This window comes from Podarcis filfolensis (assembly GCF_964270895.1).
Source record: "Podarcis filfolensis genome assembly, chromosome: 14".
Classification (NCBI taxonomy): domain Eukaryota; kingdom Metazoa; phylum Chordata; class Lepidosauria; order Squamata; family Lacertidae; genus Podarcis; species Podarcis filfolensis.
Genome location: NC_139616.1, coordinates 48,772,960 through 48,792,456, shown reverse-complemented (window position 1 = coordinate 48,792,456; position 19,497 = coordinate 48,772,960). Strand labels below are relative to the sequence as shown.

The 19,497-nt window shown below is 42.8% G+C and overlaps 1 protein-coding gene across 1 annotated transcript in view; it reads left to right on the top strand.

Annotated features, from left to right (window-relative positions):
- The window catches only part of MAD1L1 (mitotic arrest deficient 1 like 1), a 461,411-nt gene that overhangs the window by 211,958 nt on the left and 229,956 nt on the right, over window positions 1-19,497 (top strand). The window contains exon 14 of the mRNA XM_083585714.1: window positions 17,568-17,656. Coding sequence (XP_083441840.1) covers window positions 17,568-17,656 — 89 coding nt within the window. The remainder of the gene's footprint in view (window positions 1-17,567; window positions 17,657-19,497) is intronic.

Here is a 19,497-nt window from a genome sequence, read left to right as displayed (position 1 = left end):
AACCTCTGACTGAGGGGGCTGGAGTACTACCACCAATCAGAAGAGGGCTATAGAGAGTTAGATCATTAATCCATTTGAGACAGATTCATATGTTCAGGCAAACATGTTTCTGCACTGTGGTAGTTATTACTAGTTCTAGCTACTGTTATGATACTCAGTTATGCACACACTCCTGATGATACCAGTGGTTTACACTACCATTGCGATAACTAGTGTAGAAAGGGAAAAGTAGGTATATGAGGTCAATATTAGTTCACATGTTGATCAGCATTGTCATTGTCTACACATAGTGACTTTGTGCTCTTCTGTCACTGGGCATAGGCAGTAGTGTGTGCCTCAAGCAGACATGCTCAGATTCTAGCTTTCATTTTATCCCTTGATAAAGTGAAAGGACCTTGGGAACTTGACAAGCTGCCCTATAGCTTTGCAAATATATATTCTTGAGGACGCAGTTATTCCTTCCTGTAGTGGCAGAAGAACAGAATCTGATCACCCAAGAGCTGCTACCTGCCACATAGGCTTTTAGGTTGTCCATCGGTTCCTGAACTAGCCCAAATTTTTAAGGAATTTAGTGGCAGCTAGTGTTTCTGATTTGATCTGGTAAAGAGTTGGTTAGAGTTTGATTATCAAATGTTTCTGTTCTTTTCTTGTCCTTAATGGGATCTAGTTGAAGAGTCAAGCCCCTAGGGAGATTATTTTGGACCAAGGGAAGACAATTTGCATGATCCCAGGATCTTGGATACCTAGGAGCAGTGGCAAAGCTGCATGCTCCGCTACCGGGGCGGAGAGCAGGTGGGGGCATGGTTGGCGTGCGGCGCCTGGTGCGGGGTGTGCGGCACATGTCCAGGGAGGCCGCTGTGATGGCACCCTACCGGAATAGTGGTGCCAGGGACGGTCCGCTCCCTCCGCACTCCTGTTCCTCGGCCAGTGCCTAGGAGCAATTTAAAGGTAATTGCATATAGTTGACTGAAAGAAAATGTGGAAGGTAGTACAATACTGTGGAGGGCTTCAAGAAACAGATTCGGGCTTTAGTAAGTGGATCCTCTCACTTCACCTCTGCTGCCAGAATGTAGATTTCTATTTCCTGAATTTCAGAGAGAACTTGGCAGTGAATCATCAGAACTGTGTTGCCTGCTGACTCTGATATTAAGTTTGGAAGATAACAAGACTGTATCAAAGTTTTTTATTGTGCCAGATTTAGTGCAACATCCTGTAGTAGCAGTTAAGATCTACAAAAGTTTATCAGAAGCGATGGGAGAGATAATTTAAGCAAATTTGTGCTCTGAAAATCAATACAAGAATGCAGGATTGTAAATTGCAGTGTGGGTGAAGAAGAGAAGAACAATATAGCAAACAATAGACGTTATATTCAGTAACATTACTATAAGCAAAGTGTTATTCTGTCAAACACAAGGAAAAATAAACATTTTAAACCCAAAATTTGTGAATCACTAATGTCTAAAAATGGAGAAAAACATGAAGTACTCCCCTCAAATAAAAATCACTACTTCACATTCCCACAACAGCTTATAATATTTTAAATGGCTTCGTTCCTCTTCCTTCAAGCTTCTTAAAAGAAAATCCCAGTTCCACAGAGTCAAAATACCTATCCATACAAAATATTTTTACTTTGGAATAATCAGCCTTAATAAGAACTGCTGCTCCATTCATAAGTATGCTTTGGAGGGATGGAAAGTTCCCTCTCTGTTCAAGTTCTTTATTATGGTCGTAGACCAGCATAAGCAAAACATCTGAATAAATAGCATAACAGTATGAATCTAAGCGAATAATTATTAAATAAATGGGAGCAAGAACCAAATGTAGATTTAAACATATACATAGAATACTTAATTAAGCATAGATAATGGGTGAGTAAAAATTTGTAAGAAAATTAAAAGATCGGTTAACACAGCTGTATGGAGTGGGCTTCAGAAGTGCGGATCTAACAATATGGGCCTTCAGTTTAGGATTAAATTGTAGCATCTGTTTAATCACCATATTGTCCATGTGCTTAAACCATGTTAAGAGTTTAATGATCTTGAGCATCCACCCTAACTAACCAGCCTGTTATCACTTGGCCTCCCTCCTGCTCTAAGTTAAATCTATATAGCAATTCCATGTTTTAAAACAATCAAGCAGTAAAGCAGTCATCGTTTAAAAACATAAGCATACAAACCTCCCTCTAGAGAGGTCCAAGCGCTGTGCATCAATTGAACTGATGTGGAATGGGACATCTCCTTTGGGTCTGTTGCTCACAGCTGACCTCAGTGTATCACTTTGCAAAATGGTAATTTCATAAAGCAAACATTGCCTAATCCAGTTTAATATTTCTAGATGAGAGCATTATTTGCCTGCATTTGCTAGATTGTGTATATAAATCTAGCCATTGTTTCGTTCTCTGTTGCCTTTTGTGTATGCAATAACCTCCTGCGAGCAAGCATTGCACCATTTCTTTGTTTCCTGCTCAAGCCAGTTGAAATGAATGGTCCCTGGAAGAATTCCCTCTGGTTGCTACAGTGCATCTGCCTCATGTTCCCTCTTCAGAAATTGATGTTCCATTTAGAAGACCCTGGCAAAATTGGAACCATCTGTTGTAGATTCCTGGAGGTGGAACAAATATAGATGCAGAAACACCAGGACCTTGATGAGGTGAATGTTAATGAAACAAAAGTGACACCGGGTTAATAATCAATGATACTGCATTTCCATATTTTGGCAACACCAAATTATGCATAGAATGGTCCTCTGTGTTTAAGTGTACTTGCTGCAAAAAAAGAAGTGAGGAGTTAGATAAAATTACTATGAATTGCAGTGATTCAGAGGTTTAATCTGAAAGCTGGATTTGTGTTTGTTAGTGTCTCTGGTAACTTCTCTTTCTTGCATCATGGATGTTGGCAAATTGAATTTTTAAAAGGCCAAATAATATTAGAATTGGATCTGTCAGAGATGTGGAGAGGAAACTGTATTTAAATGCTCAGGAGCATGGCAAGTAGTATTTTATATTACAGATTTTTATATTATGGACATGCATTCTGTGTTATTGTACATTCTGTATGGTTCCAGGCAGCTGAAACTCCTCATTTACTTAGAGAGATGATTGGTAGGGGCTTCGGTTAATACTTTGGTTTTGGAGTTGTTCTTAGACAGCCTTCAGTTTTCCAGATGGTGGGTCTATTTAACAGGGTGTGAAGGGGATAGTGGGAGAATGATTGGAAAATGCTTCGTTTCAATTTAAGGGCCAGTATGGTTCAGACCCAGGAGGCCTGTTGTGAACTCATTGTGATGTCTCTGTTCCTGGGCTGAAAATGAGTAGTACTTTTAACTTGCCTTACGTAGATGTAGGACGTTGCCTTAGGCCAGGTAACACACTTGTTTGTCTATCATTCTTAGTATTGTCTACTGTGGTAGTGGCTCTCCAGGGTCTTAAGCAGAGAAGGCTTCTTTTTCTGTCTCCTGATAGGTGCTGTATCTAACTCAAGGATGGGGAGCCTGTGGTCCTCCCAATGTTATTGGACTCCAACTCCCCATCAGCACCGGCTAGAATGGCCCATGGTTAGGAATGGTGGAAGATGTAGTCCAGCCACACCTGGAGGACCACAGGTTACCTTGCCTTGCTCTAACTGAAGTTGTCATGCATTGAAGCTTAGACATTTTTCATGCTTGCTTGCAGGAGGCTTGGTATTTGCTATGGGAGCACAAATTTGTAGCATGGTATTGGGCACAGGATCCCGCTTCCTAAGAATCATTGTTTTGTTGTATTTTTAAATCTGGCTCTTCTGGCTACAAAGTTAGGCTTGAAGATGTGTGTGACACCCTCTCCTGAGATCTCAATAAGCAGAGCAGAGATTCCCTGTGGTTGGGGCTTCTTTCTTGCTCATAGCTCTCCATGACTAGCAAATCCAGAATGGATAATAAAACCATGCGAAACGGGCATAATTTTGTTCATGATGCTTTATTTGCATTACTTGCAGAATGTACATTTCTTTGGTGCAGCATTCAATTCATTTTGGTTCAGATAAGAACAAAACAAAACTGTTGGCACAGTGTGCATTGGGAGCAACTGATAATACAAAAGGGAGTTAAAGGTTACTCAGCCCTTCCCCACCCCTGCACTGATGAAGAGAGGTAGCTTTCTCCCTCCACTGCCTGATCCTTTGCATGTCTAGTGGGGAAGAAGTCCTGCTAAGTATTCAGAGGCTCACGGCCCCAGCCCATCCCTTCTGTGGCTTGGTTGCTTTCACTTTAATATCTGTGCAGCTGGTGGGCAGAGGTGATCCCATTGGGACAGGTATTTTTTTCCAGGAGTTGCCACGTCGCCTCTCTGAGGCGAAGAGAGGCACTTTACTTGTGACCTTTTGATAAATTATTAACGGCCTACCCCTCCCTATTTGGAATCACTTAATTGAGGTTGACAACTCTTTGTTGTATTACAGGCTCTGGCTTGTCAGGAGAATTTTTTTACTCATCTATGAATATTTCATTAACCTCTAAAGACAGGCTGCTTCATTCCGAGCTCTTGCCAGGCCCTGTCCTGTTGGAGTTGCTTTCAGCTGTGGCATCTTTGCAGAGGATCTTGCACCCTCTTCTCTTCCACTTGGTGTTCAGTCCAATTCCTTGGCTGAGAGCAGTGGGGCTGCAAGAGTCCCAAAAATGATTTGTACATTTTAGCACTGTTTCTAAGCATAGTTTATTTTCATGTTCCTCCTTGTGGCTTTTTAATTTCCACCACATAGTATTGTAGAGTTGGAAGGGACCCTGAGGGTCACCTAGTCCAGCCCCCTGCAATGCAGGAATCTCAATTAGATCATGTATGGCAAGATGACCATCCAACTTCTGCTTAATGGGAGTTTGTTCCACTGTCAAATAGCTCTTACTGTCAGAAAGTCCTTCCTGATGTTCCCCAGTTGTATCTGCTCCCTCCCAGGGAGAATGTTGTGGCAAGGGGCAAACCTTTGTTCTAAAAGGCAGGATATAAATGTCCCAGACAAATAAAATCCATAAAAAGTCCACCCCAGTCCTAATCATTAATTAGAAAAAGTTGCATTTTTTAAAAAAATAGGAACATAGGCAGCTGACTTATACCAAGTCCACCATGGTTCCTTCTAAGTTAGTACTGACTACAGCAGGAAAGGGGAACCTGTGACCCTCCAGATGTTGAATTCCAGCTCCTGTCAGCCCCAGTCAGCATGACTAATGGTCAGGGGGTGATGGGAGTTGGAGTCCCAAAACATCTGGAGGGCCACAGGCTTCGCTTTCCTGGTCTACAGTGTTCAACTCTTCAGGTTTTCAGGCAAGGGTCTTTTCAAGCCCTACTTGGAGATGCCAGGGGTTGAACTGGGTTTCTTGCCTTGCACAGTTCTTACTCCCTGCCAAAAAGAGCTTTGCTCTGATTGCCCTGGGACTGCACAAGCAAGATGGATGACACTTGTTCCTTTGTCCAGTTGTTGAGGCCAAAGTGCTCCTGGGCTGTATGTGTTTCTGTTGCTATAACCCTTGGGTAGTGAATTGCTTACCATGCATTTCTTTCCTTTGCCTGCCAGCCACCTACTAAATTTGCCAGTTATATCAGTGGCAGAGACCATGTTGCTGCTAACAGGTGTCTATTTTAAGGGTGTGGATCTTAGTTCCCTGGCTTTATGTGTGCATTCTAGTGGCCATGCTAGTTTTGACGATGCCTTCCCTGGCATGCAACCTTGGGAGACCTTGTAAAGAGGCAGTTGGACCCTTTGACCCCCAAAATGCTCATCACCCCTATTGTCATCTATTATGAGCTGTCTTTTCAAATATTTTGATTAGAAGGCAGGGTATGAACCTTCAAAATATGAAGAGGTGTGCATATAAAGTGTGCTTCTTTTGAGCATGGAATTACTATTATTTTAGAATGTATTCTCTGCAAAAATCAGCTTGCATTAAAAGCAAAATAAGATAATTGTAGCCTTTATGGCTAGAGAGTGCTTGAAATATATGTGAGTGGTTTGGTGAAATCTGGGAAGCCAAAGGAGTGTCTTAATTAAGATTTCCAGAACTCAGTGGATTGTTGTTGATGATGATAGTGTTTTAGGGCCCTGCAGATCTCCTTGCCCTGTGTTGATGACAAGCAACAGTTGAATAAACCATGCAAATTTGCATGATTATATACAGTTCATAGAATTTAGGTTTTCTTGGCATAGAATTTGGTTAGTATTGGTATGGATGGTGGGTGGGTGGGGGGTTTGGGTTGTTTTTTTTTTTTTAATACAAATGGTTTCCCACAACCATTTGCAAGCCCAACTTTCTTTGCTACCCTGGAAATGGTAAGAGGAGTCATTGCCGTTCATGCTTTACTGGTAGTGACAGCATCTTCACACACAAGTGCTACGGGGAATCGGGGTATTGTTGCAGTGCATTCTGCCCCGTGCTTTAGAGCAGTGTGGCTATGCCCTTGGCGCACTGCTGCATGAAGATTATTGAGAATGGAGGGCATGGGCCAGCCTTCCTCAGCCTGGTGCTTTCCAGATGCTTTGGAATACAACTCCCTTCAGCCAGAGGAAGGACAGCACTGGCTATGTGACTCTTTCTCTTGCCATTTGTGTGTTTGAGCATAGAGTTCTTCTTCCCAAGACTGCCTGGTTTATGTGCACTTAAATATTTATGGCTTTAAATACCTTCTTGAATCGTGTTGAGACTTGTAGTTAAACACGGCCTTTCACTTCCAAGTATCATGCCATCTCTACACAATTCACTTCTTATTTATCTTTGACCTTAACCCCCCCCTTGCTCTTTCTCAAGGAAGCTTTTGGAAATTTTTCCTCAGCCCTTTCCTGCTGTTTGCTGAACTTTTTAAAACGTTTGCAATAGACTCTCTGATTGCTTGCGTGTGTGTGTGTAGCTTCCAGGCATTTATGGGTGGCATCGTTCTTCATAATTTAGCACAAATATGTTGGGCTCTGCACTTTATTTACATTTTACAAGGGTGGCAGGAATTACATCAATAGTTCCACCAGTAGAACAACATCTTTAGTTTGAGCAAATTTGTTTGATTTTAAGTTTGTTAAAGACTTAGGATCTAGCCTAAGACCTTAGCAAAGGGTGGAAAAGAAATCTGCATTAATAGAAATGGTTGAATTATTTCCTGTGTGTGTATGTCATTAGCAAAATGTTTCTTACATTTACGCCCCACTTTTAAGCTAAAACTGTCTCCTAAAGTAGCTTACAATCCTACAACAAGAGACAACATTCTAGGGGTAATGTAGATTTGTTTATGGCATACTCATCTCATCTCTGGCAGTTAGGGCCATAATCCAGGTTCCAGGTTTCTGCTGGAACTTGCTCACCCCATTATGTGATAATTGCAACAGTCATAGAAATTTCAACCTGAGTGGGATAAGGAACATTTTGCTTGGGTCAAAACATATATTGCCGCATAAGCCCCCCACCCTGTTTGTTCCGCTTGCCAACATTTGAAACTGCAAAAGAAAGGGAACCCTGCCTGCCAAGATATTCAGAGCCTTCACTCACACTAGAAGTACTTAGTGATGGTTAAAGCAATACAACAGTAGCATAAGAACAAACTGAATCGGGCTGATTTAGAATCTGGGTTAATGGCATGGAGCACCACACCAGTTTCCATGCTATATAGTGTAGAAACAGATATTTGGATATACATACCATACATGCTGACTTCAGCTCCTCTCAAATATAGCATGGATTGTGTGTCCCCTCCCACTCTTGTTGCTTTTAAAAGAGGGCAATTTTTCAAGTTTATACCAAATGTCACTCTATTTCATTTTCAAATATATTCTCTGCGAAAGAAGGCTCGCTCTACCCATTTTCAATCTCTAAAGTTAATACATGAATTTATATTCTTTTCTCCCACTCGCTCTCTTAAATTAAGAGGCGTAATTACCAGGAGCGCTTGCTACAAACGAAAAAAGTGCCATGGGAGGAGGAGCTGTCACCACTGGCTGCCTGGGGCAGCTGCCCCCCTTCCGACCAGGCTCCTTCCCGCTCCCCCGAGGATTCTGCTTATACGGCAGTTTCTCTCTCATATCCAGAGGCAGGAAGCAACCCTTCCCCACATCAGGGCCATCATAAAAATTCTTCAAGTTTATAAACCACTGCTTTCTGTGAGCATCATTCCTTTCCACATAAACTTACCTATTTGCTTAGATAGCTGGTCGGCTACCTAGCAGGGATGCTGTAGCAGTGGGTTTCCTTCATAGGCACACTGTTTAGGCTAGGTGACTTTTGAGGCGCTGTCCAGCTCAGATGATTAGATCTGTTACCAACAACAATCAGGCACAACAACAATCCAAGCAACCTCAAACATGCACCACCACCTGCCAAAAGGAACAGACTTTTCCAGTAATAAGATTCAGCACTTGCATAGCACAGTCTTTGGCAAGGTACTGTGCAGTCATTTAGTGTTCCATCTAATCTTAAGATTTTTCACACTTGGCACACATGCTTCCAGATGATGTGTAATGCTCAGGACAGACACTAGAAACTAGTGTGTGTCAGCAGCACTAGGTGCAACATTGAAGAAGAAGAAGAAGAAGAAGAAGAAGAAGAAGAAGAAGAAGAAGAAGAAGAAGAATTTTATTATTTATAGTCCGCCCATCTGGCTGGGTTTCCTCAGCCACTCTGGGTGGTTGACAGCATATTAAAAAATTGTAAAACATCAGATATTAAACATTTCCTTCTACAGTGCTGCCTTCAAGTGTCTTCTAAAAGTCAGATAGTTGTTTATTCCCTTGACATCTGATGGGAGGCGTTCCACAGGGCGGGCGCCACTACTAAGAAGGCCCTCTGCCTGGTTCCCTGTAGCATCACTTCTCACAGTGATGGAACCACCAGAAGGCCCTCGGAGCTGGACCTCAGTGTCCGGACTGAACGATGGGGTGGAAACGCTCCAGTGCTTGCCACACCTTATTTCTCAGTAATCCTGGCTCACAAATCAGCTTCTCAGCTACTACACTACACTCTGTTGCTCTATTATCATCCGCCTGCCTCAAGAGACAATGGAGTGCGCCTCTGGAGATGAAGCTAAACAGCTGTGCTAGCAGCACCGAAATGACTTCCCCAGGGCGCGAGACTGGGCAATGTATGTGGAGCTTCTGGGCTGCCCAGACGACAAGACCCCCTTCTCGGCCTCGCTGATATGATCCAAAGGAAAGCAGAGCAATACGTTTGGCACCAGCTGAGCTGCCGGAGTTGAGAAGGAGGCATACAAGGTGCCATCCAACTACCTTAGGGACTCCAGATTTGTATAGGGTTTACTCCTTAGCCTTCTCTTCTCTCAAAGATATCCCTCAAGGCAGCAGCGGTTTAGGCTCAGTTTTCCTTCTCCTGGATCTGCCAGAACCTGCCTTTCTGTGTAGGGAAGTGTAGGGGAAGTCCCTAATTCACCGAGGGTTTGAGACCCTCACCTGGTTGAGCTGGCCAGTCAAAGCCATTTCCCAGGGTGTGGCTGCTGTCACATGCTGACAGCTTCTAGGAGCTGCAAGTGAGAGCTGAGTGCAGTGTGGGGACCAAAGGTGGACAAACTACCCCAGAAGGAGCATGACATGTTCCCCATGCTATGTGGGTATTACCACTGCCCTAACCCTCCATACACCACTACATTACATTACACTATACTAGTTGTTCCTTAATATAGGACTGCTCTCAACAGTATTGAATACGGTAGTAAATCTGAGATTTCTGCAGTGGCATTGTTTTTAAAAAGACCATATTTTGCCTTATATCTAGTTGTACTATTAGTCCATCTAGCCCATGTTTTCTTCTCTTAAGGGCCAGTCTAGGCAAAATGTCATTCATGTAATTTGCTATTGTGTGAATTTAAAAGTATGTAAGTGTAGGGGCCCTGATCCCTGTTGTGACCAGGGTGGGTGGTAGGGGGATTTTAACCTTTGCCTCCTCTGCAGATTGGGGGACTCACGCCTTCTCTTTACATTTGGGAAAACTTCCATTGGTGCAGATGACAGCTTCTTTCCTGTGCAGCCATGTGGGAAGGGGTGGTCTAGATCAGGACCAGAGTGGGGTACGGTTAAATCCTATTTACAAACAAACACACACACCATCAGCACAGGATCCTGACTTTACACTTGCTATCTACACTTCAAAAAACAAAACATATACCATATTTTTCAGTGTATAAGACTAGTTTTTAAAAAAAAAAATTGTCAAAAATCAGTGGGTGTCTTATACATGGATAGTGCCGAGGGTGGACTGGCGATTGGTTGTTGCCCAAAAAATAGGGGGTGTCTTATACATGGGGGCATCTTATAGACGGAGAAATACGGTAATTGCTAATTGCACCAGTGGCATCTCATCTAGTCTTCCCCATCTACCAGTTGCTCTCAAGTGGAGGTCCCCCCCCCCAACCTGCCACCTGATCCTTTTATTTAGCAATACCATGGATTGAACCTGGGATCTTCTGCATGCAGAGAATGTGCTCAGCCACATAGCTATGGGCCTACCCTGGAGTCTTCCCTGCTAATCATAATGGGGCATGTTTATCTCTGCCTCCTTCTGCCGTATAAGAAAAGAACAAACATGAATTCTCTCTCATTCCCTTAACTACCCTCCCATCACATCTGGCCTGTAATGTATTACCATGGTCACCCAAATGGCATTTGTTGATTTTAGTCACAATAGCGGGAGATGCCTGAGCTAACTCACTGAGGTTTTCCCCCTGCACTAGTCAAAGAGCTCATCGAAACCCCACATTAATTGACTGTAACCTTTAAGATGCCTTTAAGATCTACTCATTCCTCTCAACTCCAGTTTCAAGTAGGCTGTTTTGTTTAAGTGCTACAAGAAATTCCTCTCAGTAGGAAGTGCAAGAAAGCTGGTGCCCGTAGAAAAGGTAAAAACACGTTTGAGGTATTCGACGTTAGCAGTGGATCGCCTATTAACCCTGGTAAAGAACAATGTAACCAAATTACAAATACCACAGGGAACCGCATAGAGATGTTGCATCTGATAATGAGACATCCAGTTTGAAGTAACTAGAAAAGGATATCTCTGTGGGGAGTGGGGGTGGCTACTCTACTTTTAGCTGAAGCTATTAAAAAAATTACCTCATGAACTGAGCCAAAGCAAATAAGTACCTATCAACACACCATTCAAGGTTCTGCATTGTCAGGAAATTGCATTTTAATTGCAATTAAACACACATGCGTACATGAGCACATGGATACGCAACACAGAGTTATTCTACCTTGCTAGTGTTGCATCTCTCTGCGCGACCTAAAGCATCAGTTTTGTTCATGCCTCTTGTTGAATCTGGTGTGACTTATTGTTGAGCAAATGCATATTGAATTGTGCTGAAAACACCTGGAGTGCAGGTGAGATATTACTATATTTAGTAAAAGAGGACTACTATGACAACCTTTCATTGTGCTTAGGCAAAGGAAGACATTGTCATTTGGCAGCCCAAATCTAGGTACTTTGTATAAGAATCATGTAAAGTCTACTACAGCGGGTGGCGCTGTGGTTTAAACCACAGAGCCTAGGGCTTGCTGATCGGAAGGTCGGCAGTTCGAATCCCTGTGACGGGGTGAGCTCCCGTTGCTCAGTCCCAGCTCCTGCCCACCTAGCAGTTCAAAAGCACGTCAAAGTGCAAGTAGATAAATAGGTACTGCTCCGGTGGGAAGGTAAATGGCGTTTCCGTGAGCTGCTCTGGTTCACCAGAAGTGGCTTAGTCATGCTAGCCACATGACCCGGAAGCTGTCTGCGGACAAACGCCGGCTCCCTTGGCCTATAGAGCAAGATGAACACCACAACCCCAGAGTCATTCGCGACTGGACTTAACTGTCAGGGGTACCTTTACCTTTACCTTAAAGTCTACTGAGACTTTGCTCTAAGACTAAGCTCTGAGAGAAGAGAAGAGCAGCAGTTCAAGTACAAATACAAATGTATTGTGCTCCCATTTCTAATTCCTTATGGATGACAAGATGCAGCAGGCACTGTGGAACAAACTGAGCTAGACGAGCACATCCCACTTAGCTTCTGTGGTTTAAAAAGCCTATAGTGGGGTTAAGACCCTAAAGTTCATTTACTATACTCTGGATGCAAGCAGTGGTGTGGCAGAATGCAGGGATATGGAACAGTAAGTGGGGTGAAAGGCGATGACAGAGCCAACTAATTTAGTTTTGCCCTCATCCTCTACCTAGAGAAGAGGAAACTGAAAACTAGGGCCAGCTCCTGGACTGGATGAGTTTAAGAAGGCAGGCAGGTGGGGCTAGCTGAGAAAAGACTGAGGTTGGTGGGCACTGCCCCACTTTCTCAAAAGGGCCAGCCTCCACTGGTTGGAAGTTGGAGGAATGATTAAAAAAAATTGCTAAATGAAAAGCAAAACATTATACGCAATGATGGCGCAAGTATTTGTGTGTGCACAGATACAGTTAGGGAATAAAATAAATGTATGTGAGGGGAAAGGAGTGACAAAATGTATAGGCCTGCACCTGGAATAGGGTTGAATTAGCTCCAGGCTTCAACTCAGATGCAGCCACCCACATATGGCCCACATCTTACTACATAGCCCATTTTGCGCACATCAAGTCCTGGATTAATTTGATGTTTCCTAACTGGAAACAACTTTTTCAGGCTTCAAATGGAGGATCTTTGCCCAAGATCAGGTTGGATAGTCTCAAACTAATGGTTCTCATTAGGTGAATGTAAACTAACTGTATGTCCATCTCAAAAGGCAGGTAAAGTGGAAATGAATGAGGCAAGAACAGCTAACCCATAATGCTATTATTTTATTCTTACAGTCATATTAGAAATGTTATTGGTTTCTGCCGAAATGCATATATTATTTCTGGTGCATCCAGCCAAAGTATTCTGGTTTTATTGTTTCCCTGAGGATTAGCATTGGAGGTTGGCCCTGAATGGTACATTCTCACAAATAGAATACCATACATTTTCAGATTTGTTTTAACATCTTCATTAATAGAAAGGATAGAAACTATGTGAGATAATTATACTGGAAGTAGACTAAAGAGTGTTAGGCAATTACCTACCACTTACCCATTGTTTGGCAAACTGTTAGATGAAATTCAGTGTTGGTAGGTACAAAATGGTGCAAATTGGATTTTAAAAATAACAATGAACATTTTCCTTTCACCACTCCTGAAATATATTTGAGACATTCTGTATAGCACCCTGGAAATGCCAGCTGAACATACTACAGATGCAAAAAAGCAAACACAACATTAAGCATGATTAGGAAAGAAACAGTAAATCATGCCAGTGACATTTTAATGTCTCTGTTTAAATGAGTGGCCCTTACATAAGTTTGACACGCAGCCTGGTTTGCACATAACATTAAACTATACAGTGGTACCTCGGGTTAAGTACTTTATTTGTTCCTGAGGTCTGTTCTTAACCTGAAACTGTTCTTAACCTGAAGCACCACTTTAGCTAATGGGGCCTCCTGCTGCCACTGCGCCGCCAGAGCACTATTTCTGTTCTCATCCTGAAACAAAGTTCTTAACCTGAGGTACTATTTCTGGGTCAGCGGAGTCTGTAACCTGAAGCGTATGTAACCTGAAGCATATGTAACCCGAGGTACCACTGTAGTTAAGAGTATGCTGTGGATGAATGCAAGCAAGTAACATGGAGAATGGAGCTTGTTTTGCTCTTTCAGTATAATAGCATTATGGGTTAACTGCTCTTCCAACTGCTGACTTTGCTCCTTGGCTTCTGCTCTTGGCTGTTTGGAGAGATTCAGATGTTGCAACAGGCCAGACTCTAACTTGCTTCCTGGCCGGGGAGCAGGAGTAGAGGTGTGAGCCAGGTCAGTGTGTGCTTTTGGTCATGTAATGAAAGATACCATAAACACGGGAAAGCCGAATAGCACTAGGGAGCTCTCTACCAGTTACAGACCATAGTGTGACAGAGCTAACAACAAATTTACGGAGTACTCATTGTTGAAATTGGCAACTTCCTTAAAAAGGAAGTTGGCAGCAACTTCCTTTTTAAGTCTCTGCTCCTCAGAGAGATATTCTATCTAATCTGGTCCAAGATCCCTTCAAGATTGCTCCAAGACCCCTCTGCCTGAGATAGCTGCTTGCTGTTCTTGTGCTCATATGCTCAGCTTCCCACAAAACCACCTTATTTCCCTCAGGATCTGCTGCTACTTCCTCCTTGGTTTCTGACCCTCTGTCCAGGCAGAAGGTCTTGTTCTGTTGAGCAGGCAAGGGCAGGAAGTTTCTAACATAACAGGCCTGGCCAATTTCAGGACCTAATTCACATTCTCATACTATAAGAAGATGCAAACACTCAGTGTGTCTTGCATTGATGGAGAGTAGTCATAAATTATAGAAGTGGTTTGGTGAAGCCAACAGAAGACTCTCTAGCACAGTCCAAAAACTGTACTGCATGGTCAAAACACTTCATCTTGCTTTCATTTTACACATGTATCACAGGTTAGGATTTTACTTATGGATGTGCCCTTAGTCATGTCATAAAGGCCTTGGCTGATATAAAGAATAGGCTGTCCATAATAGCTTTCAGTATAGCAGGTGTAATGGGGGGGCTGATTCTGAGCTGTGGAGTGCTGTTAAGTGATTCATCAACTCAGTGGGATTGGTGACCCACTCACAGCATTAGGATTCTCATTTGTCCAAAGATGAAATCCTGCAATTCAATAAATTATCAAACAACGCTTCCATTTTTCAAATGTGATATCAATTCCTCATGGAATCTTCTGTTTGAGAGACTATCAGGTAAGTAATAATCCCTTTGGGGCAGTTTGTTTTTATACTAACAAGTCTTTGCCGTGAAGGGAGGATGTGGAAATTGCAGCTTCCATCAGCACCACTAGGAACACCTTGTTTACTTGTTTATAGGATCCGTGAATCACCTTCCTCGACAGAGCCCAAGGCAATAAGTAGCAAAAGATAAATAACAAAATATAGCAATAATTAAAACACATAAAAGACAAAAAATCTTATATAAAAAAACCAGCCATTAAAACACAAATCCACACATTGGGATTTGTTTGGGAGTAGACATTGCCGTGTTAGCATCCTTCCAATGTTAACATCCTTCGCTGTATCACTCAGAAATATACAGGCTATTCCCTCCCACATATATATGCACACTTTCATAATATGCTCAACCTCCTTCCTTTGGCCATAAACACACAATCACAAGCCACAGCAATCTATTACTAACCCCTTGCCTTTTCCTCTAAAGGGAGCCAGGAGCAATTTATCTGCTCATGTCAAGAGAGCAGGTGGCACTTGGACTCAAGGCTGAGGCCGCTTAGCCAATGATAAATAGCCTATTTACTGGTGCTGCATCTTTGGATGCTGTCCGCACGCAGACCAGAGAACAGCACAGAACTATAATAACAAACCTCATTGCAACCTTCGGCAGGAATGGTAAGACAAAGCACATAATAAATGGCTTTGTGCTAGAATGGTGGGGTGGAATTGAAAGTTTCCTTCCAGGCCTGATGCCTTGGAATTCACATCCCTGGAATTATCTGGGGCACCTGCTTTATCCTGGCCATCTGTAATGGGTTGTGCTAGGAGAGAGAGAAGCTCTGTAATCAGAAAATTGAGAGAAATGTTTCTTGCTGTGATAATCTTATCGGCCAGCCAATATACATTAACTTTATTTTGTTTTTATATTGTGGGGATACAGGTGCAACTGTACTCCCCACCCCTCTCCATTGTTGTGACTGGATTTGGGAAGCAAACAGAAGTTAGTTTTTTTTGGGGGGATGGAATATTCTGAATCTCCTTTCCTTGTTGGCAAAACAACATAGTGATGCCATTTCTTTTCCACACTCTTAGTTCTAATAGTTATGCCTCTGCGTCCTTTATGCCTTGCAAACCTTTGATATGCTCTGGCAGCTTCATTTCTGACTGCTTCCTACGACGAGGAGTGGCTCTACAGTTGTCAACAAGTTGCCCTTTCCCCACCCACCCTTCTTGCCCTGCCTAATGAAGCCAAAGCCCTAGTACCATCTGGCTTCACTTGGACCCACTCCTCCTCCAGTGTGGAATTAGAATGCTGTGTGAGTCTCGCCAGCACTGCTGAAGGATACTGTATGCTAATAGCTTATCTCCCTTGGTGCTGAAGACTGAGCCCTTGGTGTGTGGTTTTTCCCCTGGTTTGCATCTCTAATTAAGGCAGCGCTTGCTCTTTGTTTTCCTACGTGTGCAGAAAACACTACATTTTTCTGTGGAGATTTAAAGAAATGGCAGATGGCAAAGAGAAAAACGGAATAGGAAAGAACAGTCTTTGTTTTGGCTTGGGTGGGATGGGAGGGCTGGCCGGGAGGATGGGGTGGCATTGAAGGATGTTCTAACATTTCCAGACAGATGTCCTACAAGCCAGTGTGATCTATAGTCAACCCAAAACATTTTCTCTTGTCAGAGTTTAATCAGATATGTGGAGGCAAATGCTGTTTCAGCATGCTTTTATTTTAGAGGAGGGGGTATGTGCATTTTTTAGAAAAATCATTTTGATTGCAGGATATTCATAGACAGCAAGGGTACATACAACATCCCTGTTCCCAGTTCATAGAGTCCTTTCTATGGGTTAGTTACATTTGAAGTGAGACACTGCTGCCATAGATATTTGGGGGGCGGGGGAGCAAGGGTAAAGATTTTCCATTCCTTTGCTTAGTGTATGTGTCAGGGTTTTGTGTCAGCATCACGAGGATATGTTCTTTATTTGACTGCTATCTGTTTGTTTTGGTGGTGCAAGATGTTGGAGAGCCCAGAGCCCGTGCGTTAGTCCTTGAAGCTCTACTATCTTGTTCCTATTTGTCTCCAGGAACTGAGGAAACAAGGAAGCTTCTGGCTTGGCTCTCCCTTTTATATTCACAAGGGGAGGAACTGGATGGAGTAGTCTGGCATTTGCTTCGGTGGCAGACCATTTTCTTTTAGAGGAAGATCAATTTTGAGGACCCTCAGCATTCTCTAGACATTTATTTGATTACTATACACTCAGAACCTATGCGCATTTCATTTGTGTGCATTCAGCTTTATACACTTAGCAAAGATAGATAGATGATAGATAGATAGATAGATAGATAGATAGATAGATAGATGATAGATAGATAGATGATAGATAGATGGCAACCCCACCTACAGTTTCCCCCAATGTGTTTTGACTATACAAGATTTTGGCGTCAGGCGTGACCTCCAGAACGTAACTCCTGTATAATTTATGGGCTTACTGTACAGATGCCGCTAAAATGTCATTACTGCAGAGATCCTGTCCTCCCTGGAAGTGGCACTAGTGGAAACAAATTAAGCCAGAATACCCTGAATAAGTCTCCCTCTTCTAGTTAACCAGTAGTGTATGATCCATAAAGCAGTGTTTTGGTATCTATTTACCAAGGTGAGAGGCATGACAGGTGAGGAGGTGCTTACTCAAACCTTCAGGCCTGCTGCTTACTCAGGAATGGACACAATTTCCCTTTTGATTATACTCTTCCCATCAACTTGTCTCCTCCATCGCTTTTTGTATCTACGTGTTCCTATGTAAATCTATGTGTCTTTGGGGAGTGGGAAACAAAGAGGGAGAGATTCACTTGCATCCCTTTGCTTGCTTTGCAGTTGGAGGCAGAGCTACAGGTGCTGAAGAGCCAGACGGGCGCCCATCATCAGAGTGTCTTCATCACTAGAGAGGAGGTGAACGCGCTGAGGTGAGCCTCCTCTCCTCCTTTCAGGGCACCCAGGGAGAAGAGGAGAGACCAAGACCATCTAATTAGGAAGAAGAAATCAAATTCCTTAGTGATAGGGCTGTGAAGTTTAATTGGTATGATTAATTAACTAAACTATAATCTCAGATTAAAATTTCTCTCCTGGCTAATTGGCAGGCTGAAAACAAGAGGGCAGAACTCTTGAACAGTTTGCCAACCTGTGTGGAAAAGCAGGCATTTTAAGGTGGCTTTTCTTTCTAGTTTGTAATACCCAAAGCTAAGAGATGAGATGTCTGTCAAAATGAAGCTTTGCTCCTCTGCACCCCCCTCTCTATAGAATTTGTTGGCGGCTTTATCTTGGTTGGTTGCTTTATCCAGGGCAAGGAAAGTGACCAAACTAACAGACCCAAACCCCCACATAGATACATTAAAACCAAAAGGAAAAAAAGAAGAAGAAATAACATTAAAAACATACCAACTGCTTCCAAAGAGTCACAGATTGTTAAAGGTCAAAGGCCTGGTTATAGATGAAAGCTTTTGCCTGGTGCCTAAAGATATATAATGAATTTAAATGTGCATTTTATACTTTACTTCTTTTGGTAATGTTTTCTTCTGATTTTTTGGGGGGTTAACTTTGCTGTGTTAAATGTGAATTCTATAGTTGACCTCCTTTGCAATGTTTTATTTTGAAATCTTTCAGATAATATTTTAGTTTCCTGTTAATTATGTTGCCTTGATTGTATACTTTGATGTTTTAATGTGTTGTTAACCGCTTAGAGATTCCCCCCCCCCCCCAAAAAAATATAAAGTGGTATAAACATGAAATGAAATGAAATGGTGCCAGGTGAGCCTCCTTGGGGAGAGCATCCCATAAACGGGGAGCCACTTCAGAAAAGGCCCTTTTTTGTAGCCACCCCACCTCTAGGTATCTTGCAGAGGGGGAGCCCAAAGATAGAACAATATTAGAAAGTGCTGAGCTGAAATCCACATTGCTGCTTCCTATAATCTTTTAACTTCCATAGTACTTCATTAACCTTCCCCCACCCTCCAAAGCTACTTTGACTGTTGTGTGGTTCCACATTCCTAAAACAGATGGTAGCCAGCCATTCTAACACTGAGTGGTAGCTTTTGCTTCCTGAGCTGCAAATTATCCCACAATAAATACAAACTGTTCTCTCACTTCAGAATCCTAATACAGGCATCTTCACCCATGGTTTTCAGGGATTGTATTTATTGTGAAGTAGGTAACTGATAATTTAAGACTGCAGTTAAATCAGTTCTGGGACTGCAAGTGTGGAGAGCAAAAATGCGAGCTAACTTGGATATGCGTGATGAGCCCAAAGGAATCTTAGTTAATTCAAATCACACTGATGATTAAACCGTGCTGTACTTTGCACCAATATAAATATAAAACTATTCAATCTTACTTCGCCATATTTTTGTAAGAAAAAATGTTGTCACACTGCAATTTGCCTTGTCACCAAAAGGCAGCCGTGCCAACTGTGGTGTGAAGGCAGAATAGCAGGCAGGCAGGTGGGCAAGTGAGCTGTCAGTGCAGGTAGCGGGCATTGAAGATGAACCACAGAGGAGCAGGCTGGGGCAGCTCCCCACAACCGTCCTCTGCACTGGCTACACATCAGGCACCGATACCACTGCTTTGGTCTTAGCAGGGAGGAAGAAGATGGCAGTAAAGTAGGGCAGTTGCTGGAGAACTGCCCACAAGAGAGAAATGGTTTCTGGGATGAGGAGGAGGTAGCTGCAGGCAGATGGGCAGCAGGTCAATGTGGGTGCGATGGTTGCTGTGGAAGGCCGTTTCCTATTCACTCTGCTCCCCATTGCCAGTG